Here is a 27345-nt window from a genome sequence, read left to right as displayed (position 1 = left end):
GTGGGCACTGAAAGAAAGACATCAATTTCACGATTTTGAAAACCTTAAGAGGAGATGTTATTCTAAGAAGCAGAAGAGTTGAAAATTCTAGAATAAGCTTATCTCATTTTCTTAGCAAAATGTCTTGGTTTGATTTCTTTTTTTCAGATGACCTATTGTGCATACAGAGAACATAAAATGAAAATTAAGAGATGAAATGACAGGAGAGCTGCTTGAATTTTAACTAAGTGAGTTGACTTCTATGTGCTACTGATTCAAATAAAATGGCTTTGGGTCATTCAACCAATGGGAGGGACTGCTGATTAGAATAGGAAAAAGATTTTTTTTCCTGGCTTTTTAGGACCGTACCTGCAGCATATAGCAGTTCCCAGGCTAAGGGTCAAATTGGGACTGTAGCTGCTGGCCTACACCATAGCTCATGGCACTGCCAGATCCTTAACCCACTGAGTGAAACCAGGGATCAAACTTGAGTCCTCATGGATGCTAGTCAGATTTGTTACCACTGAGCCATGACAGGAACTCCTGGAAAAAAAGATTTGTACCTTCTAAGGAGAATTTCTGTGTGAGGAAGTGATGAACAGATGCTGAAGATTCAGAGGTCAAGAGTGCCAGTGGACAGGGACAGCAGGAAGCATGCCACAGAGATACCGATAGCATGTGGAGACTGGTTCAATAAATCATGGAAGCCGAGCAGAGGAAAAGGCTCAGGTGACTGTCAAACAGTAACATCACAACATAAATACATCCAAAAGTCTAGGTACCACCAACACACTTTTAATGCTTCATGAACCTATTTAAAGGAACTCACTTGTGCTTGAGAATTAGCTGTCTAGTCAGCTGGAAATATCTAATTCCTGTACCATGCTGGCTGTGTCTCAGAACCTGTAACAAGGCTGGCTGAATTGTAAATGTGCAGCTCAGTGATCCACCAGGAATCCAGGTACTAGTTGGCTAGGCTTCTGGTTGGTGCCATTCATTAAATTTCCCAATATTTTGGTTTAGACTGGGGTAGCATCTAGTAAAAGGCACAATACAGGAAGCCATTTCTACATATTTAAAGTGGAAAGTATAATCTCAATTTTTTTTCTTAATATATTATTTTCAGATGTGGTCCAGTCCCTCATCTGTGTAATAATTTGTTGTTTCTTGATTTCTTATTTTGTAATGTTCCTTGCTTCATTTCCTCTTATGGACTCGCTGCATTTGCTTCTAGGATTGTGTACGGAATACATACATACCTGTATACCTACATACCCACCCATATAAGGCTGCTCCTCAGTGCTGCCCACGTGTTGATACCTGCCCTTTCCCACTGCCCACATCCTTTTTGCTCTTCAAGTCTACTTGTTAAACCCTGCCGCTCTCTCCCAACTATCTGCCCCTTGCTTTCTGATATCAAGCAGATGCGCATAAAAACTAGTACACATTTGTGTCTAGACACAAACTCAACATGTTGGGGCTTTTTTAGGAACCTGTTTCTCCCCCATTTACTCTAAGAGGCTTTTAACTTCATCACCTCTAAATACAAAGCTCAGCTATGAAAGCAGTGTTGTGTAATGTGGACTTAACAGAAGGTTTAGTGGAGATGAGGACATTATTTCATCACCCACCCAGAGCAAGTTCAGTAAAAGTTCAGTTATGTTCCAAAGCAACTCTCCCCATCTCAATAGACTAAGCCCTTCTCCCCTCGCCCAGAGATTTCTCTTTTAAGCCTTTTCCCTCTCCTGTCTTTCCCTTTTCCTTTCTTTAAGGGAGGCAGTTGAGATAACTGTTGGCTTCTCCATCCCATCAAGAAAGGAATCCTTTCTAGAAAGTGTTTTCTTTATATGGTAGACACGAGTGTGCTGGGGTCACTCTGTGATCTTACCTACACGCATGTGTGTCCCAGGTGGTGAGTCACCAAGACAAACCCTTACTTTTAGCTCAGCCCGTTCACATGGTCCTAATGCATTCATGTGTTTGGAAATGTAAAAACAACTGAAATTTTTTGAAATTTTCTTCTGAGAGTCACGAGAGAGAAGAACAGTGAAGGAGGGAATCAGAAGTACTTCATTTGTACATCCTTTAATCTCAGTGTGTTTGCATTCATATTCAGCTGCTAAATTTTGTCTTTTTCACCTTTGGCAAAAAAAAAAAAGTTTAAAATGAAGAGAGACCAATACAGACGAAGGAAGTGAAACTCTTCAAAGAATGCGTAATCTTATATAGGTAGCTTTGAGAATGTAGATTATAATTATGCCCATATATTTTCAGGTGCAATAGCATGCAATTCTGATACTTGTGTTAGAGTCTCAGGGCGAGTGTGTCTCTGTGTGTGTGTGTTTGTGTGTGTGTGTGTGTGTGTGTGTGTGTGCGTGTGTGTGTGTGTGCTGGCAGTTGCTATGTGCTGTGATACTACCAGCCCTAACCCCATTCCCACATCTTCCATGTCTTTAGAAATCAGCTAGACTAGACAGATATACTTAAACCCACATCTCTTTCTCTCTCTCTCTCTCTCTCTCTCTCTATCTCTCTCTCACACACACACACACACACACGCTTGCACACAAAACCATATATGTGGGAAAGAATGTTTAGGTTTTCTCTGTTCAGCAAAAGCATCTGCGCCTTCCTCAGTCCGTAGGCCACTCTCAGGACCCTGCGTGTCTTCACAGTGACCTCCCCTCACACACAGTTTAACTGACTTTTACATCAAAAGCAGAAAAGAAGAACATTTATTTCTAATATGATATTTAAATGTTTAAAAGCTTGTTTCTGTAATAATGAGGGCATAGGTAAAGAATGTATCTTGTTATAAAATATTATGTTATATTTTACCCTAAATCAGAAATGAAATGTATCATTAAAAACATTGTCTTTCCCACTTAGTGCATCAGTGCATCATCACTTTGCTATTATCATATCTGATGTTTAATACTGTATGACTGTACATTCAAATTACGATTTATGGGAAAAGGGAAAACCTTGAACTCTAGAATATTTAAAATTTCAATAAGTACAGCTCCATAAACCATTTTTATTCACTCGCAAATATATGTATATCTATCAAAAAATTGTGTATATATAATGTATATATAACAATTTATATCATATACATTATATATACATTACATATAATGCATACAATATATTTATATACACATTATATAACATATACACACATTATATACATATATACACATTATATATAAATATATATACACACACACACATTAAAATCAGTTGTTGTGGGATGAATTATGTCCCCCTCAAAAACTCATGTTAAATTCGTAAACCTGATACTTCAAAATGTGAACATCTTTGGAGACAGAGTCTTAACAGAGGTAATTTCGGAGTAAGCCCTAATCCAGTATGACTGGTGTCTTTGTAAGAAGAGGAGATCTGGGCACAGACATGCACAGAAGGAAGATGACATGCCATCTGGAAGCCCAGGAAAGAAGCCTAGAACAGACCCTTCCCTCATGGCATTCAGAAGGAATCAGCCCAGCTGAAATCTTGATCTCAGACTTCTGGCCCCCAGAACTGTGAAAACATAAATTTGTGTTTTTAAGCCACCCAGGCTATAGTACTTTGTTATAGCAGCGCTAGCAAACAAATACATCAGCGACCTGGCACTAGGTTTCATTTTTGGATATCCTTCAGATCGCCCTCATTGGTTGTAGAGATGCAAAATGTATGCATTTACTGTTATTTTTTTAAAAACAATGTTCCCAGATTTTAAATAACATCATTAATATACATGACTTTGGGGGAGTTGCTGTTGTGGCTCAGCAGGTTATGAATCCAACTAGTATCCATTAGGATGTGGGTTCAATCCCTGGCCCCACTCAGTGGGTTGGGAATCTGGTGTTGTTGTGTGAGCGGTGGCGTTGGTCGCAGGCACGGCTCCAATCCTGAGTTGCTGTGGCTGTGGTATAGGCTGGCAGCTGCAGCTCCAATTCGATCCCTAACCTGGGAACTTCCATATACCACAGGTGTGGCCCTAAAAAGCAAATAAATAAATAAATGTGTGACTTTGGTACTGCCTACTCTAGGATTTTATGCTCATTAATGGTTTCACAAATGCTCGCTGCATTTGTCCTTGCACCCGTCTCCCTCTTTAAAGAATCTTTAAAGAATGCTGCTATGTTTTCTGTAGAATGAAAGCAATTCCTGGAATTATTTTTGCCTTGCAGGAGCGAGGATGAATGTGAGAACCTGCGGTAAACAGCTCTGGGCCTTGCCCCCTGCGTGCCCCTGCAGGAGGACACCGGCAAGATGTTTACCTGCTGCTTACTCTTTGGATTTCAGATGAGCTCTTCTACAAATACTGTTTATTCCTCTAGAAAAGGTCTTTTCATCTTTTCCTGGCCTCTGTGTGCCCAGCAACAGCCAGCCTCCTTTGATTTCCCTGTGGATTCCTGAAGGCTTTGCATCAGAACAAAGCTGGCTGAGTCACCAGGAGTGCAAAGTGTCTCACTGGCAGCACTTGTTACCAAGACACTGGGTGCCTTGGATCCTGAAAAAGCAGGACTGTCTCTATGAATCTCAAAGTGAAGAGAAGGTAGCCCTGAATCCAGCCCTAGGTTGAGTCTGGAAGGCTACGGAGTGTAATGGAATGGGATGCCCTGGAGGAACTCAGCCCCTTTCCAGAACCCAGATGAGAAATGTGGCACTAAAAGGTATCATTTGGTTCCATGCAATGATTACATAAAGACAAGCTTGAGTCAAAAATTATCTGACATGACTCAATGATAAATGACCCCAAACATGCTTATACTAATGTCTTAGAATTATCATTAAAACAAAAACCAAAATTATTCATCTGTTTAGAATACCCAGAAACCCCACCAGAAGCACTCAGTTTAGAAAGCATTGGCATAGCAGAAAGGATCACTAGACAGAGATTGTGCTGACTTGAAGTTCAAGCCTGACCCTTCATGGCTAGTGACCTTGTGCAAGCTGCAACCTCAGTGTCCTCGTTTGTAAAATGTGAACCAAACTCCTTGGGGATCAAGTGAGACAGTGCATGCTAAGGGCTTAATATAATGCCTGTCACATAGTAAATACTCAATAAATAACAACTACTTGTAGGATGATTAAGAAATTCTGGTGTTAATAGCTGCAACCTAAAACAAAGCAGAAATTCTCAATCTGGAAGACATTAGAAAGGAGAAATGCAAAAGCTTCCAGGGGGGAAAAAAAAGAAGGTCCCTCAACCCAGTAACTAATTAGTGAGAACATTGTTCTATTATGCAGCCTTCCTTAATACTAATTATTATATAGCTGTTTTGTGTGTGCACAGCTAATGAGCCTCCGAGCGTGGAATTTACCAAGGGAGATGAAAGCAGACGCACAGTGTGAAGTAAACGTTGCAAATATTTATAGTTCCTAGTTCTCACATCTGTCCCAGCAATTAGAACCAAAAATTCTTTAATAAGGATACAAGTACATCATCCAGGTGACTCTTCTTCCAAGTGAATGTCCTGTTTTTTAATGGATTTCTCTGCACATTTTTTTTTGCAGCCAGTGAATGAATGATGTGCTCTAGAGAACCAGACCAGGCCAGTCTAGTTGGACACATCATTCGTTCACTAAGTCAATACTATTCATCGGGCTCCTCTCACGGACTAGGGACAGGAGATGCAGTAACTTGTGAGAGTGAATGCACTGTGGCTCCTGCCCTGGAGAGGTGCAGCGTGGGGCAAGGCAGACATGCACCCACTTCAGAGGAAGGGACAAGTCTTAATTGAGGAGTCAGCCCCCGGAAAGAGGCAGCCATTCATGGCTTGGGAAGGGAAGTCTGGCAAGTTCTCATACTGATCTCTTTTCTAATTCCTGAACAAAATAAGCTCTTTTTGGCCTCAGGGACTTTGAACTTCCCCTTGTTTCGTTGAGAACACAGTATGGCTAGTTGCTTCTCTGTCTTCAAGTCCAAGTTCCAAAGTTACCTCTTAAAGGAGCTTTCCCCAGTGACTCTATCTAACTTAGCCCCTTCCTCTTAGCCACTCTAACACTTGTCTTTTTAGATCTTAAGACCACTCATGCTAATGTGTAGTTCTCATTTTAATTATTAGGTATTTGTTTTGTTCACTATCTGCCCACCCCAAGCACAAGAATATAGCAGTACAAGGAAAGGAAACATGTTTCATATCAGTAGCACCTAATAGACAACCTGCTCCATTGCAGGTCCTTAATATAAATAAATAAACAGATTGAAAATAATGCCAGAGAACTATGGGCTTCTCTCCTTCATAGCATTGGTCACTCTGTGTAGGACTTTGGGATTTACTGCCTCTTTAATGCACTACAGGTCTATATAGGTCCTTGATTTTTGTCCTGGTGCTAACTCTAGCATATAGCACACAATCCAGAAATATTTGCTGAATGAGGGAGCTGGGTTTTACAAAATGAAATATATCAAGGATAGAAGAAGGAGAACAGGTTCCAGGTTTTTAGGACCACGGGTACCAAGAAATGGACATATAAGAAAGCACGGTCCATTCAGCCATCTCCAGAAGTTTGTAGTGGCTGGAGCAGAGTATACAGGCAATGTCTGGAGCAAAGATCCAGCCGGAGTTAAACTGGATGACACGTGAGCAGCATGTCCTGCTAAGGAGCCAGGATCTGATACTGTTGCTAGTGGCAAGTGATGACAAAAGTGGGATCTTAGCACAAATGAGTGGGTCTGAAGCTCATTACCTTTCTTGGATAAGAAACTGAGATGCCCATGTTGAGTAGATACATGGGAAGGAGCTGTACATAGTGCAGGCGATCTAGAGTCAGACTGCCTTGTATTTAAGTCCTGGCTCTTGTGTTTATTGGCTGTATCACCTTACCCTAGGTATCTAAAATCCTCTAAGCCATAATAATTTCCTTATATGTAAAATTGGGGATAATCAGAGTCACTTGCAGAGTTGTGAATATTCAATGACACAATGTATGAACAGTGTACCAAGCTATAATCAAAACTTAGTAGGTTCTCAAGTATTACCTATTGTTGTAATCACCATAATTCTCTTTCCTGAAAAGTGCTGAAGGAAACACTCACCTCAAGGAATCCATTTGGAAGGAAGGAAATGGTCTTAAAAATACTGCACATTTATCAAGCATTTTTACCTAAATTATTTCATCTTTACAACAGGCTATGAGATCTTCATTATAGACTTTAGTTTACAGAAGACAAAACAGACATTATAATAAGAAAGGGGCAGAAATAGATCTCACCTTAAGTACAGTGTCATGGATAAGAAGTAAAATATAGACGTTCAAAGATTTCCACAAGCAGAATAAAAAAAGAAGTGAAAACCTTGAGGCCAAACTGAATAAGAGTAGTTTCCTCTGATCAAGAACAAAATTCCCATAAGACACCCCGAGCTGCCTCTTTCTGGTCAAATGCAAGGGCAGCAGTCATCAATCCCACTGGGGTCTTAGAAGGGCGGGAGCCCATCCCAGGTCAGCCTACAGTGGGATTCTGTGCATTCACCTCTCTCGACACAGTTAAGAGACTCAGCCTACCTAAGCTCATCTACAGAGTGCTGCGCTGCTCATTCCCAAGAAATGTCAGAGCCTAGAAAATAGAAAGAAATTGTGGGGAGTGTCTTTTCTCTTTCAGAGAATTAACCAAAGAATCTATTTAGCAGGAGAGAACTGATAATGCTCAGAATATCTCTTTACTGACCCCCTTTTCCATTTAATAATCAGCTGCCAAATGTCGTGTCCTGCACACAGCTGAGTCTCGCACTTAGATGGTTGCCATTTTTTGATCTTTCAAGATGAGTTGTCAAACCTGAGAGGGCTAGGCAATGAGCCAGAAAGGAAGAGTAGCAGCATGGAAAAACTTTTAGAAATAGGTAGGAAGAAATAAAAGGAATTAGGGTTAGCATGAGCAGGGAAATTTAACAAGGATCTGCTACCAGCAGAGTGTCAAGTGATGGAAAGGACAGAAGCAGAGATGAAAACTCTTGCCTGGACCGCTTGTAACATAGACATCGGCCCATGTGCTCCCACCTCTGCCTGAGAATACCCTCCCAGACACTTGAAAACAGATATATGCCAGGCTGGTCTGCTGATATCAAAAAGGAGCCTCACAATACTTCACAGTACTTATGTATCTTGATTATAAAGTAACTCATAACTTCCGCATCAATGATCACTCAAGATTCTTGAATGGTCCAAGACGATCATTAGGCTATATCATTTGTGGCACCTGGGCAAATCTTAGCTCTTCTAGGAACCTTTCACACAAACCCCCACCTCAGCCTCATCTTTGACTCTGCATTCTGGTGATGGTTACTGCTGGGCTGCACCTGCTCCCACAGACCAGTCTGCCTATGGGGTCACAGCTCCCCCACACACGAGCCCATCTTGCCAGCCCCACCCAGCTTGGCCATCTTCTAATTCTACAGGGAGTCCATCCTCCAAGGGGACCACTAAGCAACACTTGCAGTGGCTTGGAGAAGAGTTATATTATGCCCTCTATAGGGTTCTTTGCTCCGACCTTTTTTGATATAGCACTGTCAGCCCAGACTGGCCATGAGCCCTACTTTCTCTCCCATTGTTCACAGCGCAGTTATCCCTGGGCATTGTTTTTTAATGTAAAGACTGTAATGACTCAACAAAAAATGAAAAGTGGCGCTAATGAGACCTAACTCACCCTTCAGTGGGATACTCCACTGGCCCAACATGATTGCTCTCAGCAACTTCTTGTCCTAGAAATGGCATCAATGCCTCTTCTAGCCCAGAAGGAGAGAGGACTAGGAGTAAAGATGCAGTCCAACACATCGTGACATTCCTGCATACTCCCCAGCTCCTGGCAGATCACTTACTAAATACCAAAACAAATCCCTTTCAGCTTCTCTTCTCATATTTAGAGGTAGAATTCAGAAGGTTAGACATTTCCCAGACTCCCCTGTGGCAGGATTTTATATGTGACCTAGTTTCCACTCTGCAGGCACCCTTAAATGAGTCTTGGAGGTAGAAGTGAACAAGCAGAAAATAAGGTCAAATTTGGGGAGACTGGCTATTTTGGCAAGAAAGGAGGTAGGAGTGTCTGGGTACAGAGATGAAGTTTCCAGTGTCCAGTTCTTAGCCTTATAGTGTGCTGAGCAGTGAGTAATTTCAGCAGGAGGATCTCTGCCATATCAGTCACATATGGTGTGATTAGACACGTCTCTTGGATCTGTTGCCTTCTTGCAGTATTGCTGGATCCACGTCAAATACTCTGGCCCCTCTGGAGATTCTGTAAGCTATATGATATTCTTCAATCAACCCCTTTCTGCCTCACTAGCTAGAATAGATCTTGCTGCAGCTAAAAACTCTGACAGATACAGGATTTTCTTAATTAAGAATTTTAATTAATGCTCTCAATCTCTTTTCCTAAGAAATTAAAATCTCAAGCGCCCAACATGATTGCTTACTAATTTATCTCTGCCACATTCTGGCAATGATTAAGCAAACTCTAGTTACAATCTTTCAGTCAATCAGTGACCTTCCCCAGAGCAATCTATCCCCATCCCGAAGAAAACTACATTCCAACTGTGCGTCTTTCAATTCTTGTATCTACCTAAGAATATCAATATTCTCCCTTCTTATGAGCATATAATTTAGAAGTGGGTGACAAACAGCTCTCTTCAGATTAAGTGGGATTCCAACAAAAGAGAGACTTTGGATAAGGATCTCCAATCTGGTACCTGGCATTGCTGAAATTGTGAACAAGGGCTAGAGTACAGAGTTTGTACAATATTGACATAGCAATAGGAAGGACCCTTTCTTTACCTCAAAAGATAATGCTGTTAAACTGAAGTGTAATAAATTTAAAGACAATTTTTTAATCAAAGCAACTGGAAAACTTAATTTCCCCAAATTTAGATTGCAATTCTAGATATTAAGCACTTTCCCTACGCAAGTCTGTTAATTTTTTAGCCTCATTAATAATCAAATCACAATAATTTTCCCACAAGGGGGACGTTCTCCCACCTTTCCTCAATTTAGTGCTGAGTCGTCACAGCCTTACCAACATCTTCATACTCCATTCTAAAATGTAAAGGGGATGCTTTCAGACTTCCTTCAGTGTTTATGTGTCCTAATCTCCTCGTCCTATATGCCAGTCATAGGGGATCAGGGTCCACACACATGACTTCATTTAATTCCAGGTACCTCTTTCAAGGCCCTCTCTCCAGGTACAGTCTCTGTGGTACTGAAAGTTAGGGCATGAACATCTGAATTTGGAGGATGTAACTCGGCTCACACAACCATGACCTAAGAGTGTAATACCTCCTTGTCTTCCCTCAGCTGGGATTTCGTTGGTATGAAAACACAGCCATGACGTTTGGTGTAGTTTATTTTCTCCAGCATGAGAGCAGAGTCTAATTTTCTGGGTATGAATAGAAAGATAGCTCTACATAATTTTGAAATTCCAAGACAAATGAACTTGGTACGTTAATCTAACTAAACAAATATGAAGACTTTGAAAGGAGGAATAGACATACAGACCCTATCAAGTGATGTGGTAGACAAGGAAAGAGATAAAATAACTGATTTCCTGAAAACTGTAGATGTTGATAATCTAAGAAAGACTCGATTTTGAATTTTCAGCCTTGTGAACTGCCTAAGTTTGTTCGTATTTGTCAGGATGTAGTCCTGATTTAGGACTGGGATATATTGTCAACATACAGCTGTCTTAATTGGCCGATTTTGCTAAGTTGTTTATTTGTGCTAGGAGACTGCTCCAGTCCCCCAGTCTGGGCAGAGCACTTCAAGTTGAACTCATCAATTGCCTGCTGTAAAGTACTTGTGTAATGCTCAGTGTATTTTTTTTTTCAATCCCTTTCCTTAAAGAAATTCACCCAAGATTTCCTCCTGGAAAATTTGAGTTTGCACATCTGAAGGTCTTGCCTGAGTCCATCAATCCAGCCGCATTAAACATGTAGTGTCATGGTGCAAAGGCAGAGCCTACCTTGAGGTTTGGGCTTGGTCACTTTGCCACAGGGCTTGGAGATGGTGACTGTCTTCTGGCAGTCGGCGTTGTGGAGAGCTCGCTTCAGGCTTCCGGTTCTGGTCTTCAAGGCCGTGTTCAGGTCACATTCGCCCCAGGCCTGGAACTGGTATTTGCACTCCGCTAGAGGCAGGAGGGCAGGACCAAACAGAAATCTCTGAATTCCTCTTGGAGTGCCAAAAAATTAGACACACTTCTGTTTTCAACTTTTTATAGTGAGGTAAGTGTAGATTCACATGCAGTTGTAAGAAAGGATACTGAGCAACCCCATATACCCTGCACCCAGATTCCCTCAGTGGTTATAACCTGTGTGACTACAGTCCAAAGGCACAACCAGAAAATTGAGTGGACCCATCCCATAGAAGTTCCTTAGGTCTCCCCAATTTCACATACACTCAGTGTGTATATGTATGCAAACGTTTAGTTCTGTGTGCAGATAAGTATGAACACCCACCCATTAATATTCAAACAAGTTCTAACCCAAGGGCCCCGTGGGTTATCCTCTTACATCATAGCTTAGCTACCTTCTTCCTTTCCTACCTCCTCTGCCCTTGGCAATTATCTGTTCTCCATGTCTATAATTTTGTTATTTAAGGAGTGTTACTTAAATGGAATCATATAGTTTGTAAGCTTTTGAGACTGGCTCTTTGCTCTCAGTAAAATCTCCTGGAGGTCCATCCAAGTTGTGTGTATCAGTAGCCTATTCCTTTTATTGCTGAGTAGTACTCTGTGGTACAGGTGTACCCCAGCTGATTAACCATTCACCAGTGGAAGGACATCTGGGTTCTTTCCAGCTTTTGGCTATGACAAGTAAAGCTGCAATATACATTGCTGTAGAGATTTTTATAGGAACATAAGTTTCCATTTCTCTAGGACAGATGCCTAAGAGTGAGACCACTGCATTGTATGGTAAATACAAGTTGTGTTTTGTGAAAAACTACCATTCTCTTTTCCAATGTGGCTTCTGTATGTACCTTCCCATCACCAATGCATGCGTGATCTAGTTTCTCTGCATCCTCACTAGCATCTGATGTGATTTCTAATGTTAGCCATTCTAGTAGGTGTGTAATACAGAATGATAGCTCATTGGTGTTCATTTTAATTTCTCTAATAGGAAAAAGATGTTGAACACCTTTTCAAATGTTTATTTGCCATGTATTTATCCCCTTCAGTAAAATGTTTGTTCCTATCTTTTGCCCACTTTCTAACTGGATTGTTGGTTTTGAGAGTTCTTATATATTCTAGACACAAGACCTTGAAGACACAGTTTTTAAGACATTTTGCATATCGTTCTTAGGGTACCCATATACCATTCAAGATTAAATGTATCTGAATTTTACCATCCTTTTACAGAATTTACCTCTACTCATAAAAAGTTATAACCCCCAAAGTTATAAAGAATGAAAAAGATATACTGTGTGTATTCTTTATTCTTCTCCATTGGTCACTAGGTCAAAGCACCTTCCTGTAGACCAGGGAGAATATCTGGGGCATCGTGTCCCACTAGGCATGTGAAAAAATCAAGGAACTGGGTGTTCAGTGGTGGGTTTAAAGTTGAAGGAGTTGAAAGATTCTTCTCAAGTAGGTAGATGAAGTCAGCATGAAACTGGCAGTACTTGGTGAGAGAAAAATCTATGAAAAGGGGCTCACAGCAACCCTGCTGGGTTTGGAAAGTGAATCTACAAACCCATGTGGAAAGTGGGGAGAGAGCAAAAGAGAGAGAGGGCCTGCAAGTGACAGAAAGAGATCAGGAGAAGGAGAATAAATAAGAAAAAAGGAGGGGGAGACAGAAGGAATCTAGAAATAGAAGAAGGAAAGAGAACACGGTTAAGAGGGATCAAGGGTTCATTTCTATCCCTATTGGTAAAGCCTGTGGCCTCAGTCAGGGACTGTTGCACCCCCCACTCACCCCAGGAAATGTGCAGCATATCTGGAGGTATTTTCTTTATATATATGTGTGTGTGTGTGTGTAATGATTTTTATTTTTTTCCATTATAGCTGGATTACACTGGAGATATTTTCAGTTGCTGCAGTTGGTAAGGTGGAGGGCATGCTCCCAGAAACTCATGGGTAAAAGCCAGAGAGTCAGCTAAATACCCTACAGTGCACAGAATAACCCTCCATCCAGGACAAAAAAATTATCTGAGCCCTCCCATGCTAGTAGTACTGAAAATGAGGTACCTGGGGGTAGGCAAAGTGCCCGGTTAGTCTGCATCTGAGAAAATAAATGTGTTAAAATAAATAGAATCGACCTCAAAAAGGTATTTGGTAGAAGAATGCAAGAATTATCTCAGGGTAGAAGATGACATCAACAGGACTGCAGGGGTGGGACTTACCTCCAAACTGCTTTTTCCAGTTGCACGGGATCTTACATCTCTGGGTCTTCATGGTTTGTTTACACTCAGCTCCAGTCCGGGTGCCCTCCCGGGTGCCCAGCCCACAGTCCCCACTGGTGGGCACACACACACTCCACTGCCATTCTCCACAGTCAGACTTCTTCACCTTTTTTTCTGGAAGGGAGGAAAGAAAAATAACATCCAGAAAAATCTTTAACTCCTAGATATAACTAAGTCCATTCCTGAGCTCCTTAATTGCATGGTCTGCATTTTACCTTTATCTTCATTGTTCAGTAAGAGTAGGAACTTGATAGGTGTTAGCTGAATGGTTCAATCAACCAATGACCAAGAGAGGGAGAAAGGAAACTGTGGAGCTAGAACTGTTATTCATTTTAATTCTTATTATGTATCAAGGACTGTGCTAAGTGATTCACTGATCTCTCCTTTTAGAAGCAAACATTTCTGTAAAAAGAGAAGATGGTCAAAGTCAGTTAAACCTAAAAAATGAGAAACTAGTCTATGAGAAGTAAGAGTTGTCAGGTTATCCAGTTCGATGCATGTCTCAACGTTCCTTTCTCGTACAGGTGGAATAGCGTAAGGCGAGTGTGGTGGACGCAGCTGTAAACAGACTCCCAGCTGCACAGCCCCTTAGGACAAGGGGAGTGACATAGAAAAGGTGCTTCATCCTCTCTGAGCTTCGCCTTCCTCCTTTTTCAATATGAGACAAAACAAAAATTCCTTTTAGGACTCTTTGGGAGGAAGGTATGAGCACAAGCAAAACACCTGATCGCTGCTGGTCGGTTTTCCAAACGCAGTAGCTGCTGCTGTGATCTTTACGTGATCACTGTCATGTCGGCTCCGAGTTAATGATCCTCATCCCTTTTTTAGGACTTACAGTTGAGGGGGATGGAAGTGAGAGGGGATGTCTCTTAGGTTCCTCTGAATACTTGGAGAGAGGAAAGGTAGGAAGAAAATGACGGAGGGAGGGGGAGGGAAGGAGAAAGGATAAAATCAGGTAGTTGGATTAGGTGGACATTACTTAAGGAAGAGTTTCGTGCTCATAACCGTATTGCTTACCTGGTTTCTCTTTCTTTCCTGCTTCAGCGGTATCCACAACTGCCAAAAGGAAAATGAATGCCAAGAAGGCAGCTGCAAATTTTCGACGCTGCTGCAGGTACTGTGGGGTCTGCATTCTGGGAATAAACAGAGAAACAGAAGACAAGGGTGTCAACCCAGGTCAGAGAGGAAGGCACACTGAACTCCCTGATGAAGGCCTCCATTTTCCATTTCTGGAATACTCGATTTTAAGAAGATTTATATCAGGAGTTCCCATTGTGGCTCAGTGGTTAATGAACCCCACTAGTATCCATGAGGATGTGGGTTCAATCCCTGGCCTCGCTCAGTGGGTTTAAGGATCTGGTGAGGCCACGCAGATCTGACGTTGCTGTGGCTGGGGTGTAGACCAGTGGCTACAGCTCCTATTCGACCCCTAGCCTGGGAACCTCCACACACTGCGGGTGTGGCCCTAAAATAAAAAAAGACAAAAAAGAAGAAAAAAAGAAATTTTATATCAGTTTCATGAAGCAGTATCCTATCTTTTCTCCAACAGTCTCTGAAATGTGTTCTTCTGCAATCAGTCATGTATTCACTAATTAAATACAACTGTTTTCCGTAGAAGACTTCACACACCACCGTTTGCTAAGTATGACTCAAGAATTGTCTCAAAGAATTTTGATGGCATGTGTTTGAACAGACTCCTACAGTAAGTCTTGCTGATACTGACACTTGGTAATGTCAGTAACTACAGCCATCCTTACAACTCCTGGACATTTCTAGAAACAACCATGGTGCTGTAGTCCATGTGGATAATTTGAATGGACACAATGAATGGATTATCTGCGCAAGGATAGGTTTGCTGTTATCTTTAGATGCATCATTAATGACTGATATCTGATTTTTAAAATCATTTTCATGGTCATGATTATCTTATCATCATTGTTCCATTTTTCACTGGTCCACCAAAGAGTGAAGCACGAAACAGAAGTAGAGCTGGCCCCTTTGATATCTATCAAGAACACTTTTGTCAACTCTCATGTGGTGAAAATCCTCTAAATTCTAGGATGGAATGAAGAATTTATACTCACTCATGATTTGAAATTCTCCACATTTGATCTGAATCAAAATCCCAGGAAAGACTCATTAGAAAGACTCTCCTATAACTTGAAGTTAACCTGTGACAGCCTCGTGTCACAAGTGGTCACCTTGACACAGCAGACTTGGGGAGCCTCAGTCCAAGCCCCAGGACATCCACTTCTTGAAGCCACGCACATCACTGGCTGCAGCCACTCACCTGGCAGTCATCTGGTATGTTCATGGTATTTCATACTTCATATAATAATGACAGTAATGACCTATGGCCATTCACTCTGAACATTTTTTTTTTTTTTTTTGAAGCGGTAGAGATTAGTTTAGGTGATTTTACATTCTCTTGAGTATGAACAATAAAACTGCTCATATATAAGGTGTTGAGATTACTCTCTTCTGCAATTTGCTTTTCTTCATTCAATCATAGCTATGAAATAATATCCTTGTCAGTGAATTTTTCCCTTTTATGTGACATTGGAAATGCTATTCTTTATTAGTGTTTTTTTATGAATGACTTTTTTTCATTTTTTAAAGTTTTATTGAAGTATAGTTGATTTACAACAGGCTAATTTCTACTGTACAACAAAGTAATTCAGTTATGCATGTACATAATACATCCATTCTTTTTCACATTCTTTTCCCATGCAGATAATCACAGACTATTAGGTAGAGTTCCCTGATCCACCTCCTAAGAGTAATGAAAATAAAAACAAAAATAAATAAATGGGGCCTAATTAACTTTTAATTTAATTAATTTAAAATTTAAATTTAATTTGTACAGCAAAGGAAACCATAAGACAACCCACAGAATGGGAGAAAATATTTGCAAATGACGTGACTGCCAAGTGATTAATATCCAAAATATATAATGAGTGACTTTGGATTCTATTGTATGGATGAATCACATTTCATCTACCAGTTAAAGCCACTATTTTGGTCATTTGGTCCTTTCACTAAATCACAAGTCCTAATTAGCTGCTCAGCATCTCCACTGCTTTCTAAAATCTAAAATTAGGTGCTTTGTTCCTCCTCTGAATGCTAAATTTTTATAACTATACCTCACTGACGACCAGACAGAAAAGTTCTGACTCTGAGGTTTTTCCTAGGACTTTCATTAGACGTGAATGATAAGAGAAGCCAGTCTAGACTTACTGGTTGGCAAGTCTTCGCAGAGTTGAATACCCCAGTGCATTTATACTACAGGACATACATCACATATTCCAATATCATTTACAGTTATTAGCTGCAATGTAAACCACTTGAGGTCTCCTGGTTGTTTTCTTCAAAGGCAACATGCTCTCAGTGACTAACCACTTGGAGGCAGAGATGTTTCACTTCACTCTCATTAAAGGGTGTGTTAACATTTAAATTCAGAACTTTCAAATTTTTAAGTATTTGTTTCCAAGTTGGAATATACTTTTATTTTTAATGATTACCTACGAATACCTGAAGTATTTAGATTGTGAATTAGATGATTGTGTGAATGCGGAAATATCCATCATGAAAGCCCAGCTCTTGAGAGGACTTTCTGAACAAGTGATGAAGTGGTCCTTGCAGAGCCTAGTAACACATACAGCAGAAAGAGAGGTCACTGAAGAAACATGGCCATTCAGCGGAAACAGAAAGAACTCTTCCAAAATTAACACATGCACACACGGAGTTATTAATAGAAAGGTGCTATCACTGGCTACTTTAACCTCAGCATTTCTAGTTTGACATTGCCAGCTCTAACTTTTAAATTATTTTCAAAAAGCTTTCTCTCAATCAAGTCAAATTCACTTAATTTCAATAAAAAAAAAGTCTCACAGGGCCAGAATTTCCTGACCATCCATTTTTTGGCATCATAGAATGGTCTGTTCAACAAGTGATCTTAACTATAGTGAGAGCAAAGAGGGAGGAGGGATAGAGGGATTGGGATGAAAGTTGGAGAATTGTTTATTTGTGCCGTATATTAGATTTCAGATATAATGATACTATATGGTATCTGTCTTTCTCTGACTTACTTCACTCAGTATGAGAGTCTCTAGTTCCATCCATGTTGCTGCAAATGGCATTATTTAGTTCTTTTTTATGGCTGAGTAGTATTCCATTGTGTATATATACCACATCTTCCTAATCCAATCGTCTGTTGATGGACATTTAGGTTGTTTCCATGTCTTGGCTATTGTGAATAGTGCTGCAGTGAACATGTGGGTGCATGTGTCTTTTTTGTCCAGATATATGCCCAAATCTGGGATTGATGGCTCATATGGTAGTTTTATGTATAGTTTTCTAAGGTATCTCCATACTGTTCTCAGTAGTGGTTGTACCAGCTAACATTTCCACCACCTTTTCTCCACACCTCCTCCAGCATTTGTAATTTGTGGACATATTAATGATGGCCATTCTGACTGGTGTGAGGTGGTATCTCATGGTAGTTTTGGTTTGCATTTCTCTAATAATCAGTGATGTTGAGCATTTTTTCATGTGCTTGTTGGCCATCTGTGTATCCTCCTTGGAATAATGTCTATTCAGGTCTTTTGCCCATTTTTCAACTGGGTTGTTGGCTTTTTTGCTGTCAAGTTCTGTAAGTTGTTTGTGTATTTTAGAGATTAAGCCCTGTCAGTTGCACTGTTTGAAATGATTTTCACCCATTCTATAAGTTGTCTTTTTGTTTTTGGTACAGTAGAAAAAAAAATAATGTATTGGGGAAATAAAAAATAAAAATAAAAATGTTGGAGAATGAATGGAATGGAAGTGCACTCTATTCTATAGTGTTTGTCCTATTAATTCAGAAAATTTCAGAATCTTACTGGCCAAATGGTTAATTTCAACTTTTAAATGATCTAAAGAAAAATGCATGCAATTCCACGTATACAGGGAAAATGTGTAAAATATGTGATCAGCAGTTGTTTGAGTAGAATAATCTTTCTCCTCAACCTCTCTCCCCTCTCCTCCTGTTTTGCCCGCCATTCTGCATAAGCCTATATTTTGACAGCTTAGGATTTTTCTGGGTAGAGCAAATGAGCAAAGGTTATTTAAAAGAAAAGAGTAAGAGGGTTTAGAAAAGGAGTGACTCAAATTATCCAAAAACCCAAGGAGCATGCTGGTGCATTGCTGTGGTGGTAGGTTTCATTGTACTTACTCTGGCAGATTTAATTTCAAAGGATTTAATGGTTATGTTGAAGACTACCAAAGAAGGATGCTGGTGTCTGGAATCATTGTTATCTCAATCATTAATAAGAATGAAGCTCAAATATGAAAGGAAATTAGTTAAAGAAGCCAACTCGGGGGAAAAGCGTTAATTTATTCAGTCCAGCCACTTCACTCAATCCTCGTGTCACTTCTATAGAGAAATTGCTGATGAGAAAGAAAAGAGCCTTCTTTTTAAATAGGATCTGGAATTTTTAAAGATGACTGACATCATTAACATCTGGTGTAAACATAAGGCAAGGGTGTTGGACACTGTCTCTTAGAGATCTCCTTGGAACGACTAACATTGGTTTTAGAAGCAGAAGATTTGGCTTAAACTCCAGCTCCACCATATGATTTGTGGAATTTCTTGAGCAAATCACAACCATTTGAACCTCTGTTTTGACATCTACAAAGTGAGAGTGATTATAACAACAATTTAAGAGGTTTGTTGTGAAAATCAAGTTATGGACACAAAGCTAATCCAGAATACCAAGAAATATATCATTAGTCACTGAATATAGTTAATTCACCCCTACACTCTTATTATGTACCAAAGGGAAGTACTTCTTTTAATAAGAAATAGTAAGCATTACACTTTGAGTGATCTGATATTATCTAAAAGCAAAGATGAAAAATTTTAAAAAGACAGAGATGCGTTTTAACTAATGTCAACTAAAGACTGTTTAGCTTTATTAAGGGCATAAATTCATTCTGCCTTTTGACTTCTTGAAAGGTTAAAATAAACTCAAGGACCTTCATCCTCAGTATTCCCTTGAAGTTCACAGAAGTCAAGAGGCTCCATGTTGAAAATCAGGTAAAATATGAATGAAATTTAACATGCTTTTGTTTTATATTTTCACTTGATCGGTTTACTTAATACTAATAATTTCTTCTGTCTCCTAAGTTACTTTTGAGAGATATTTGTTCCTATAGGCAGTTCAATAGTTTTAATTTTATCTTTCCTTATCTATAGGTCACTGTTCTTAATTTTCACTCCTCTCCAAGTCATAAAACACTCATATTGATTTATCCCAAAATGGTTTGATCATTGCCTTAGATTCCTAACGTCTCGTATAATAGCCATTGTGTTTATAATGGAATCTGTTGCTAAATCAGTCCCTCACTTTGACCTTGTTAAGCTGCCTTATTTAAACACTAAGCCTTGAAGAGAATGTATCCCCAGCCTGTGTGTACATGACCTTAGGTATACTCTATTCACAGCACAGCAATCAGCAGTGTTCCATCTTTAATTTTAAATAAGTGCCTATCAAATCAATTGATAAACCAGAACCTAATTTCAGTGACTGCACTTAATTTTATATCACTGAATATCTCGAAAACAGGGAACTTTGAGGCTGAAATATTTTCATGACACCGTGGTTCCTGCAGGAGGAAGTGTGATATTTTTAGGGCATTTTCCTTGGACATCTATTCACTGATTTTCAGAGCAGCTACTAAGGGCCAGGTGTATGTTGGGCATGGAAACATGATAAATAAGTGGGATTCAGCCCCCCCAAAAGAGTTCTAAGTGGGAGAAAAGGGAGAGAGATGAGTGTCATGATCCCCGTGGTAAATATCATGAGGACACAGCTCAAGTGGTAGTTTTGCTTAACAAGTTGAATGAAGTAGAGGGTTGGGGTATATTTTAACTGTTTGGGAGGAGAAAAACACTTGAAGTCTCCTAAATAAAGAAAGGAGAGAAGGAAGGAAACTTCAGGGAGAAGGGACGAAATAAGTGAATGTGTGGAGATGATGTTTATAATATATTCAGTGACAAAAATGTGATTAGAATAGAGGATTCAGTAGCAAGTAACAGTGGTTGGATCTCAGAAGGAGAGAGAGGAAATGAATTAATCCTTGCAGAAGTGAGGGAGGAAGGTTGAAAGTGCCCTTAACTGGTCTGGAGAAGAAAAGCAAAGGAAGTCAGGGAGAGAGGAAGAGCCTGTGTCTTGTATACACATGACCAAGATCCTAAGTCACCACCAAAGGGGCAGCCACCACCCTCAACCAGTCATCCAAGTAGTACGTTGGTTACTCTTTTGGCTTTGCTTTTATTTTTGTTTATCAGCAGTGTGGCTATTCTATGTACTTTGATTCATTTGGGGGTGTTTATTACCCAAAGTACTGTAATTGGGAGGGAAGAATAAGCCTAAAGACTTGAAAACTTTATACTCAGAAACTTTATGCACACACAGATTAAAAAAAAAAAAAAATCCCTTGTGGAGTTCCCATCGTAGCTCAGTGGAAACAAACCCAACTAGTATTCAAGAGGACATGGGTTCAATCCTGGCCTTGTTCAGTGGGCTAAGGATCTGACATTGCCGTGAGCTGTGGTGTAGGTCACAGATGCAACTCAGATCCCACGTCGCTGTGGCTGTGATGTAGGCCAGCGGCTACAGCTTGGATTCAACCCCTAGCCTGGGAAATTCCATATGCCGTGGGTGTGGCCCTAAAAAGACGAAAAAAAAAAAAATCCCTTCTGATTTTCATGAGAAAAATAAAGTTGCTAAAGCAGTGATTTTTCAAGCATCTGTGCTTCTGGAGAGGTCAAGGGCTGTGGCAAGGCGTTAACAGATCCCGAGCAGGTGAAAGCCACCCCTCGGACCCCATATCGCCTACCCTTATCTCCGCTTCAACTAGAGCAGCAAGCTCCTCTTTAACTACTTTCCTTATTAGCTTCCTTGAAAGGTTTCATTTTTCAAAGAAAAAAATTACATTTAAAAGTCACCTGTCTGGCCCGTCTGAAGGTTTATCATATCCAGCAGGGGATATGATGGTACAAAACAGTATTTTTTCAAAAGGTAGAAATGGGAAAACGCCTCAAGTAGGAGATATAAATACAAAATACATTTTGAGCATGCAAATGCCTTACTCATGATAGCAAAGATAACAAGCAGTTTTGTGATAGGAAATTTATAAGTGTATGTTTTAACTATCCCGTACTTTGCATACAGTAAAGTTTGACATGATTATGTATTCTTATCAGAGATCAAACACACAGTATATAACAAGTGTGATTAAATTATGAGGAAAATATGACAGAAAATCATAAAGCATTAAAAACATTTTTTTTTTTTAATACTGGGAAAGAGAAGAGGCTCTGGAGTCAGCCCGATCGCTTCCACCCAAGTGTCATCACGTACGACATCTGCAATCCAGACAAAGCAGTCACTCCCTTTCCCTCCTCAAAGGAAATCTCGAGTTTTATTATGCAGACCCATGGTTTGTTTAAAGATTACACTGAGATAACAGATATAAAATTCTTGGCATCTTGTCAGGCATGCAATAGATGCTCCAGCAGTGGTGTCTCTTGCGGCCCTTAGAGGGAGAGAGTGGAGGTGGAAGAGTGTATATCTTCTTTAAAAAAAAAAAAAAATTATTGAGGTATCGTTGATTTACAATGTTGTGTTAGTTTCAGGTGCTGTAACTAAAACAAAGGTTATTTATGATAAAAGAGCTGTGTCTAGTATTTTTGCAAAAACTCTTCTGTGAAATTGAAGGAATATTTATCAGTTTGGGGCAGGAAAAAATCAAAAGAAAAGTGTCTGAATTGGCAAACTGAATTAGTTTCTTTTTTTCTTTTTCTTTCTTTTCTTTCTTTTCTTTTTTTTTTTTTTTTTTTTTTTCTTTTTTAGGGCTGCACCCACAGCATATGGAGGTTCCCAGGCTAGGGGTCAAATCGGAGCTACAGCTGCCTACCTACGCCACAGCCACAGCCACGCCAGATCCGAGCCACGTCTGCAACCTACACCACAGCTCAGGGCAATGCCATACCCTTAACCCACTGAGCAGGGCCAGGGATCGAACCCACAACCTCATGGTTCCTAGTCAGATTCATTTCCGCTGCGCCATGACAGGAACTCCTCAATCAAAAATATAATTAACAGGACAGCATGCAGTTTCATGTTCACTAACATCCTGCTAAGCATTAGAAGAATATTTCTTAATCTTTGTATAGCACAGGCAACTATATCCAGTCTCTTGGGATAGAACATGATGGAAGATAATATGAACAAAAGAATGTATATATACATATATATTCATGTACATGTATACAGACATATATATGTATGCCTGGGTCACTTTGTTGCATAGCAGAAATTGGTACAACATTGTAAATAAATGATAATTTAATAAAAATAAAATAAGTATTTCACATTATTATATGAGAGGAGCTAAAGAATAAATATCGTATGGCTGTGTGAGGCAGAGATTTCTCGGGCAGCATCAACTCAGAGAAGAAGTTCTGTATTTGTCACAAAGGTTAGACACCTAATGAAAGTGTTACAGCTGGCAAGAGAGAATTTTGAAAAGGGATCTAAATTTGTTGAATGGACCAGTAATTAAGCATTACTTTTGACCTCAAAGAAATCACAGAAAATCTTAACCAGTAAATTTTGATTTTATCAGAGAGTCTGTAACAGGTCTCTTACTTTGATCCCTAGAATTACCAAAGAGCTGGCAAGAAATGGGTTCCTATTTACAATTCAGTGGAATCCCCCCATCCAAAAAAAAAAAAAAAGCTACCATTACTAATAAGGGAATTCAATAATGTTGTAGGATACAAGTATCAACTACATAACTGTATATTTGTAAATATGTATCCATCAAAGGGTTTCTATCTAGAATACATAAAGAGCATTTACAACTCAGTAGGAGAAAACATAAAAATATGGACAAAAGCATTGAATATTTTTCAAAAAAAGAAAATATCTGCAAATGACAAATAAGCAAATCAGATGTCCAACATTATTAGGAAATTACAAACCCACTCCGCCGATTGAAAGTTAAAGACTAACCACACCAAGTGTTGGCAAGCAACGAGAGTAACTCTTAACTGTCATCATCTGCTGGCTGCAACCACTTCGAAAATCATCTTGGCAGTTTTTAAAGAATTTAAATATACACCTATCATACAACCCAACTAATTAGGTATTTCCCCAAGAGAAATATGAAGAATTTTGAGCGAAGGAGGACCCCGACCAGCTGTGAATCTGAGAGAAAATCAGCAACCAGTAAGCAGAGTGATTGGAGGGTGATGAGCCTTGACTCAGGGTGGCTAAGAAAAGGGCATTTGACATGATCCAAGTAAGACACTATTAAGACCTAAATTGTGGCACTGGAAAGGAAGTAAAGAGAAAAAGAAAAGTTATTTAAGAGATAAAATGTATTGGACTTATCACATTGATCAAATACATTATGGAAGGAAAAATCTAGGACATCGCCCAGATTCTAATCTTCAATCCAGAGATAAGTGCCAACATAGAGAACATGGTTTTAAAGTTTCATAAGTGATGCCATGATCTGTCCTAAGGACGCTGTTCTCTGCAACTGACATATATTAAATATCAGAATGTATAATATGTATTAATACATGCAACATAATTAATATAATACATTAATATATTAATTCTCAGACATCTGATTATTTAGGTTCTTCTACTATTCTTACTTTTCAGATCAGTCACTAAGGCTGAAATGACTAATGTTAAGGAAAGATAGTAAGGCTCTGTTTGTACATGTTGAATTTGAGGTATCAGCGAGACATCTAGGTTGAAAGAGACAGTAGTTATGGATCTGGAAGACAGTTCTGATCCTTAGTTCAAAATTAAAGTGAAGTCAACATATGCTATTTGAATTAGTAGGTGAACTTGAGATTTCCTAAAGAAACCATAGAGGAGGAAGATAGAAAGTAAGAATCGAGGATGTACAGAAGAGATGAAGAATTCTAGTTCTTATCTAAGTGACTCAGATGTAGCAGCTAAGGAGGAGAGGCAAGCAAAGGAAGCTGGATCACGGAAATCAAGCAAATGGGAAGTTTCAAGAAATAAGAAATGGTGAACAAGGTCAAATTCTACAATAAGTGCCTATGGCAATTAGCAGTAAGGAATCACTGTGGTGCAGTGGAAAAAGACTGTCCAAGGGTGGAGGGACCAGGTCCCTGCTCACGGAATTGACAGTAAAGACAATAATTCACATCAGAAATAAAATCCCATGGGACTCTTTCAGATAATTTGGGTTAGAAGAAGGAATCCTTTATTCATAAAAGAGTGAGAGAGATAAGACACCATCGCACTTCCTTTGGTTGTGATTCAGAGTGCCAGGCAGTGACTACTTTGTGTTTTTATAAAGCTCTAGGCTTCTCTTCTGAAGCCCTTGCTCCACAAAACACTACTCTAAGAACCAGCAGCACCAGCATCTCCTGGCAGCTTATTAGAAATGTGGACTGTCAAGCCCCACTTTCAACTTTAAAAAAAAAAAAAAAAAAGGAGACTTTGAACCTAAACCAGTCAAAACCAAATTAGAACTGTGTTCTTAGCCACAGAGTTGAACAGAGAAGTTCAAATACAAAGTGCCTGTGATGTACTCTTTTTACTGATCAATAATTTACCCACATTTGGCTCTGTCCTTTCTAGAAGCTGATACGAACCAGAATATAAGAACAACTCCACAGAGTCCATATTTAATTCTCTGCCTATCAGAAGGCTATTCGTGTGGTAGAGAAGAAACTTCACTACTTTTTAGAGGACATGCACATCCTTGTAAACATGTGAGGTATGTAAAACCTCTGCTAACTGAAATGTACACCATGGGTGTAAAGTCTCCTTTCTTTAGCCAGTATCTGTATAAGGTATATCCAAAGAACTCTGAATACTGGAGCAAAATCTTGAACGAACTGTAAACAGAGAACTGACGATGTTTATTCTGAACTAGAATATGGTGGAGGTGGGGTGGGATAATTGGTGAAGAAGAATAGACAGTCAGGAACTAATCCCTTTCATTTGTGGCTGTTTCATCCATTGGTTTCTATATTCAGAGCATCTACCCCCCCCCCCCCCCCCCCCCCCCCGCCCACAGGCTTCTTGGAGACCTTCAAAAAAAAAAAAAAAGGAAATGTTCAATATACAGAAAAAAGATGTCTCTAAAAGAAGAAGATAACAAGACCTGAAAATAGTGTTTAGTAATGGCTATAAAACGAAGTGTTATTATCAGTCTTTAGACTGTCACTAGATGTATTCAAGAATACCACAAAGTGAGTAAATCTAATCCAGGGATTATTTTTCACATATAGTGAATTTTTTATTTATATTATACCTTAGGAAGAATTTGCAGGAATTCTTGAATACACTTAGTGACAGTCTAAAAATGAATTACTTGAAGACAAATAATTTCCCAAAGCAAAATTTCAAATAATTTTTATCCCCAAAATGTGTGTGTATGTATGGAAATAGCGAAAGAGATAGAAAGTGAATAGATCTATATGGAGAGATATAGCTGTAGATACATATCTTCTGCAAAAATATTAGAAATCCTTGTCCTTCGTATAACTGCTAAAGTGGATGGAGATGCCTGACTTCAGAGCTCCTAGTTTCCCCTCTATTTATAGTTCAGGCCCCAAGCTAGGCAAGGCTAGAACAGGAAAGATGAAAAAGCCTGAAGGCTACCCTCTCAACACACCCACCCCCAACCAGGAGTATGTAAAATCCCTTCTTATGCAGTTCCCACACTGCTAGGAAGTGTCCAAATGGGTCCTGAGCCACTTCAAGGTAAAGATATGATGTGTATTTCCTTGGTTTAGCATCCAAAGGCTGAGTTATTAATGCCTGGTACCATACCAGGAACAAAGTGCTAGAATCATCAAACAATTGCCCAGGAAGCCATTTGGATTGAAGTTAGTCTCTCCTTCAAGAACGGAAGAGCTGAAACTTGCCAGCTTTGATTTACACGCCTTTCAGCTACTATTTCCAGCCAATTCAGTTCATACAACTCCAGCTTTCATTTAGGGCTGAGCTCATTGACTAAAAAAATAAAGAACAGAAAAAAAAATATAAAAGAAATCAAGGAAAGGCTTAATTGATTATGCAGAGTGTTGCTTTGGGAAAGAGGAAAATCTTGTTAAAAGCCTGGCAAATTCACTTCATTAGGGACCTAGTGACATCTTCTAAAACCAGAACATTCCATCAGGTTAGTTTAAAACATCAAGTAACCTTGTAGTTTTGTAGGATACTTCATTTGATTCCTTATGTCTGCCTCATGCTTTGCATTCTTCCTCGTATTTTAACAATGGTGAAAAGTTTGCCACAAAGAATATGCCAGAAGAGATGTATCAGTGGAAATTACAAACATTAAAATCAGGTATTGTGATGCTGCTCACTCGCCTTGGCCTCTAAAATCCCATTTTTCTTTTTTCTGCTTACATGGTTATTTTCACCTCATTTCCACATCCTTGCCCCTCATACACATAGTTCCTTCCACTCATTCTTCTTTCATCTAGTGAGTCGCTGTAAGTACTTTTGGTAAATGAATGTGGACATGAGGATTAGGTCTCATGATGGTGCCTGAGAATCAGTTGCTTCTTATCTCTTCAGAGATCCTGTGAAGTTCTTCTGCCTGGTTTCCACGTCCAAGAAGATGTTGCTTTTTTCCCCTTCCCTTCTTTGGGAGCATCAAATGCCCCACTGATCGAATTTCCTTCTTTCTAGAAATAATTAGCCCGAGGGCTAAAACTACCATTGACATTTATAAAAAGAGTAACAAAAAAGATCAAACTGGTTCCTCCATGTCAAATAAATCTTAGTTGTGTGAGAAAGTGGCTAATAATAGTGATCCTATAGCCAGAGAGTATCTTGGTTTCAGGAAGCTTTGACATATTCTGAAAACATACATCTGAGTAAGACATTATGAGGTAGATACACAGTCACATAACTACCCAGT

General features: G+C 39.5%; 1 protein-coding gene across 3 annotated transcripts in view; it reads right to left on the bottom strand.

Moving 5' to 3' along the window:
* PTN (pleiotrophin) overlaps window positions 1-27345 on the bottom strand; it is an 88611-nt gene that overhangs the window by 6682 nt on the left and 54584 nt on the right. For 2 of the 3 annotated variants that reach the window (XM_047763280.1, XM_047763282.1), the window contains exons 2-4: window positions 14389-14504; window positions 13312-13485; window positions 10937-11098 (exon numbers count right to left, since the gene is read on the bottom strand). In XM_047763280.1, the coding sequence (XP_047619236.1) occupies window positions 10937-11098; window positions 13312-13485; window positions 14389-14503 (451 nt within the window). In that variant the 5' untranslated portion in view covers window position 14504. Of the gene's footprint in view, window positions 1-10936; window positions 11099-13311; window positions 13486-14388; window positions 14509-27345 lie in introns of those variants that run through there. The other variant, XM_047763281.1, reaches the window with a different exon arrangement.

Source organism: Phacochoerus africanus, chromosome 16 (genome assembly GCF_016906955.1).
Source record: "Phacochoerus africanus isolate WHEZ1 chromosome 16, ROS_Pafr_v1, whole genome shotgun sequence".
NCBI classification, from domain to species: domain Eukaryota; kingdom Metazoa; phylum Chordata; class Mammalia; order Artiodactyla; family Suidae; genus Phacochoerus; species Phacochoerus africanus.
This window is presented reverse-complemented; position numbering and strand designations above follow the sequence as displayed.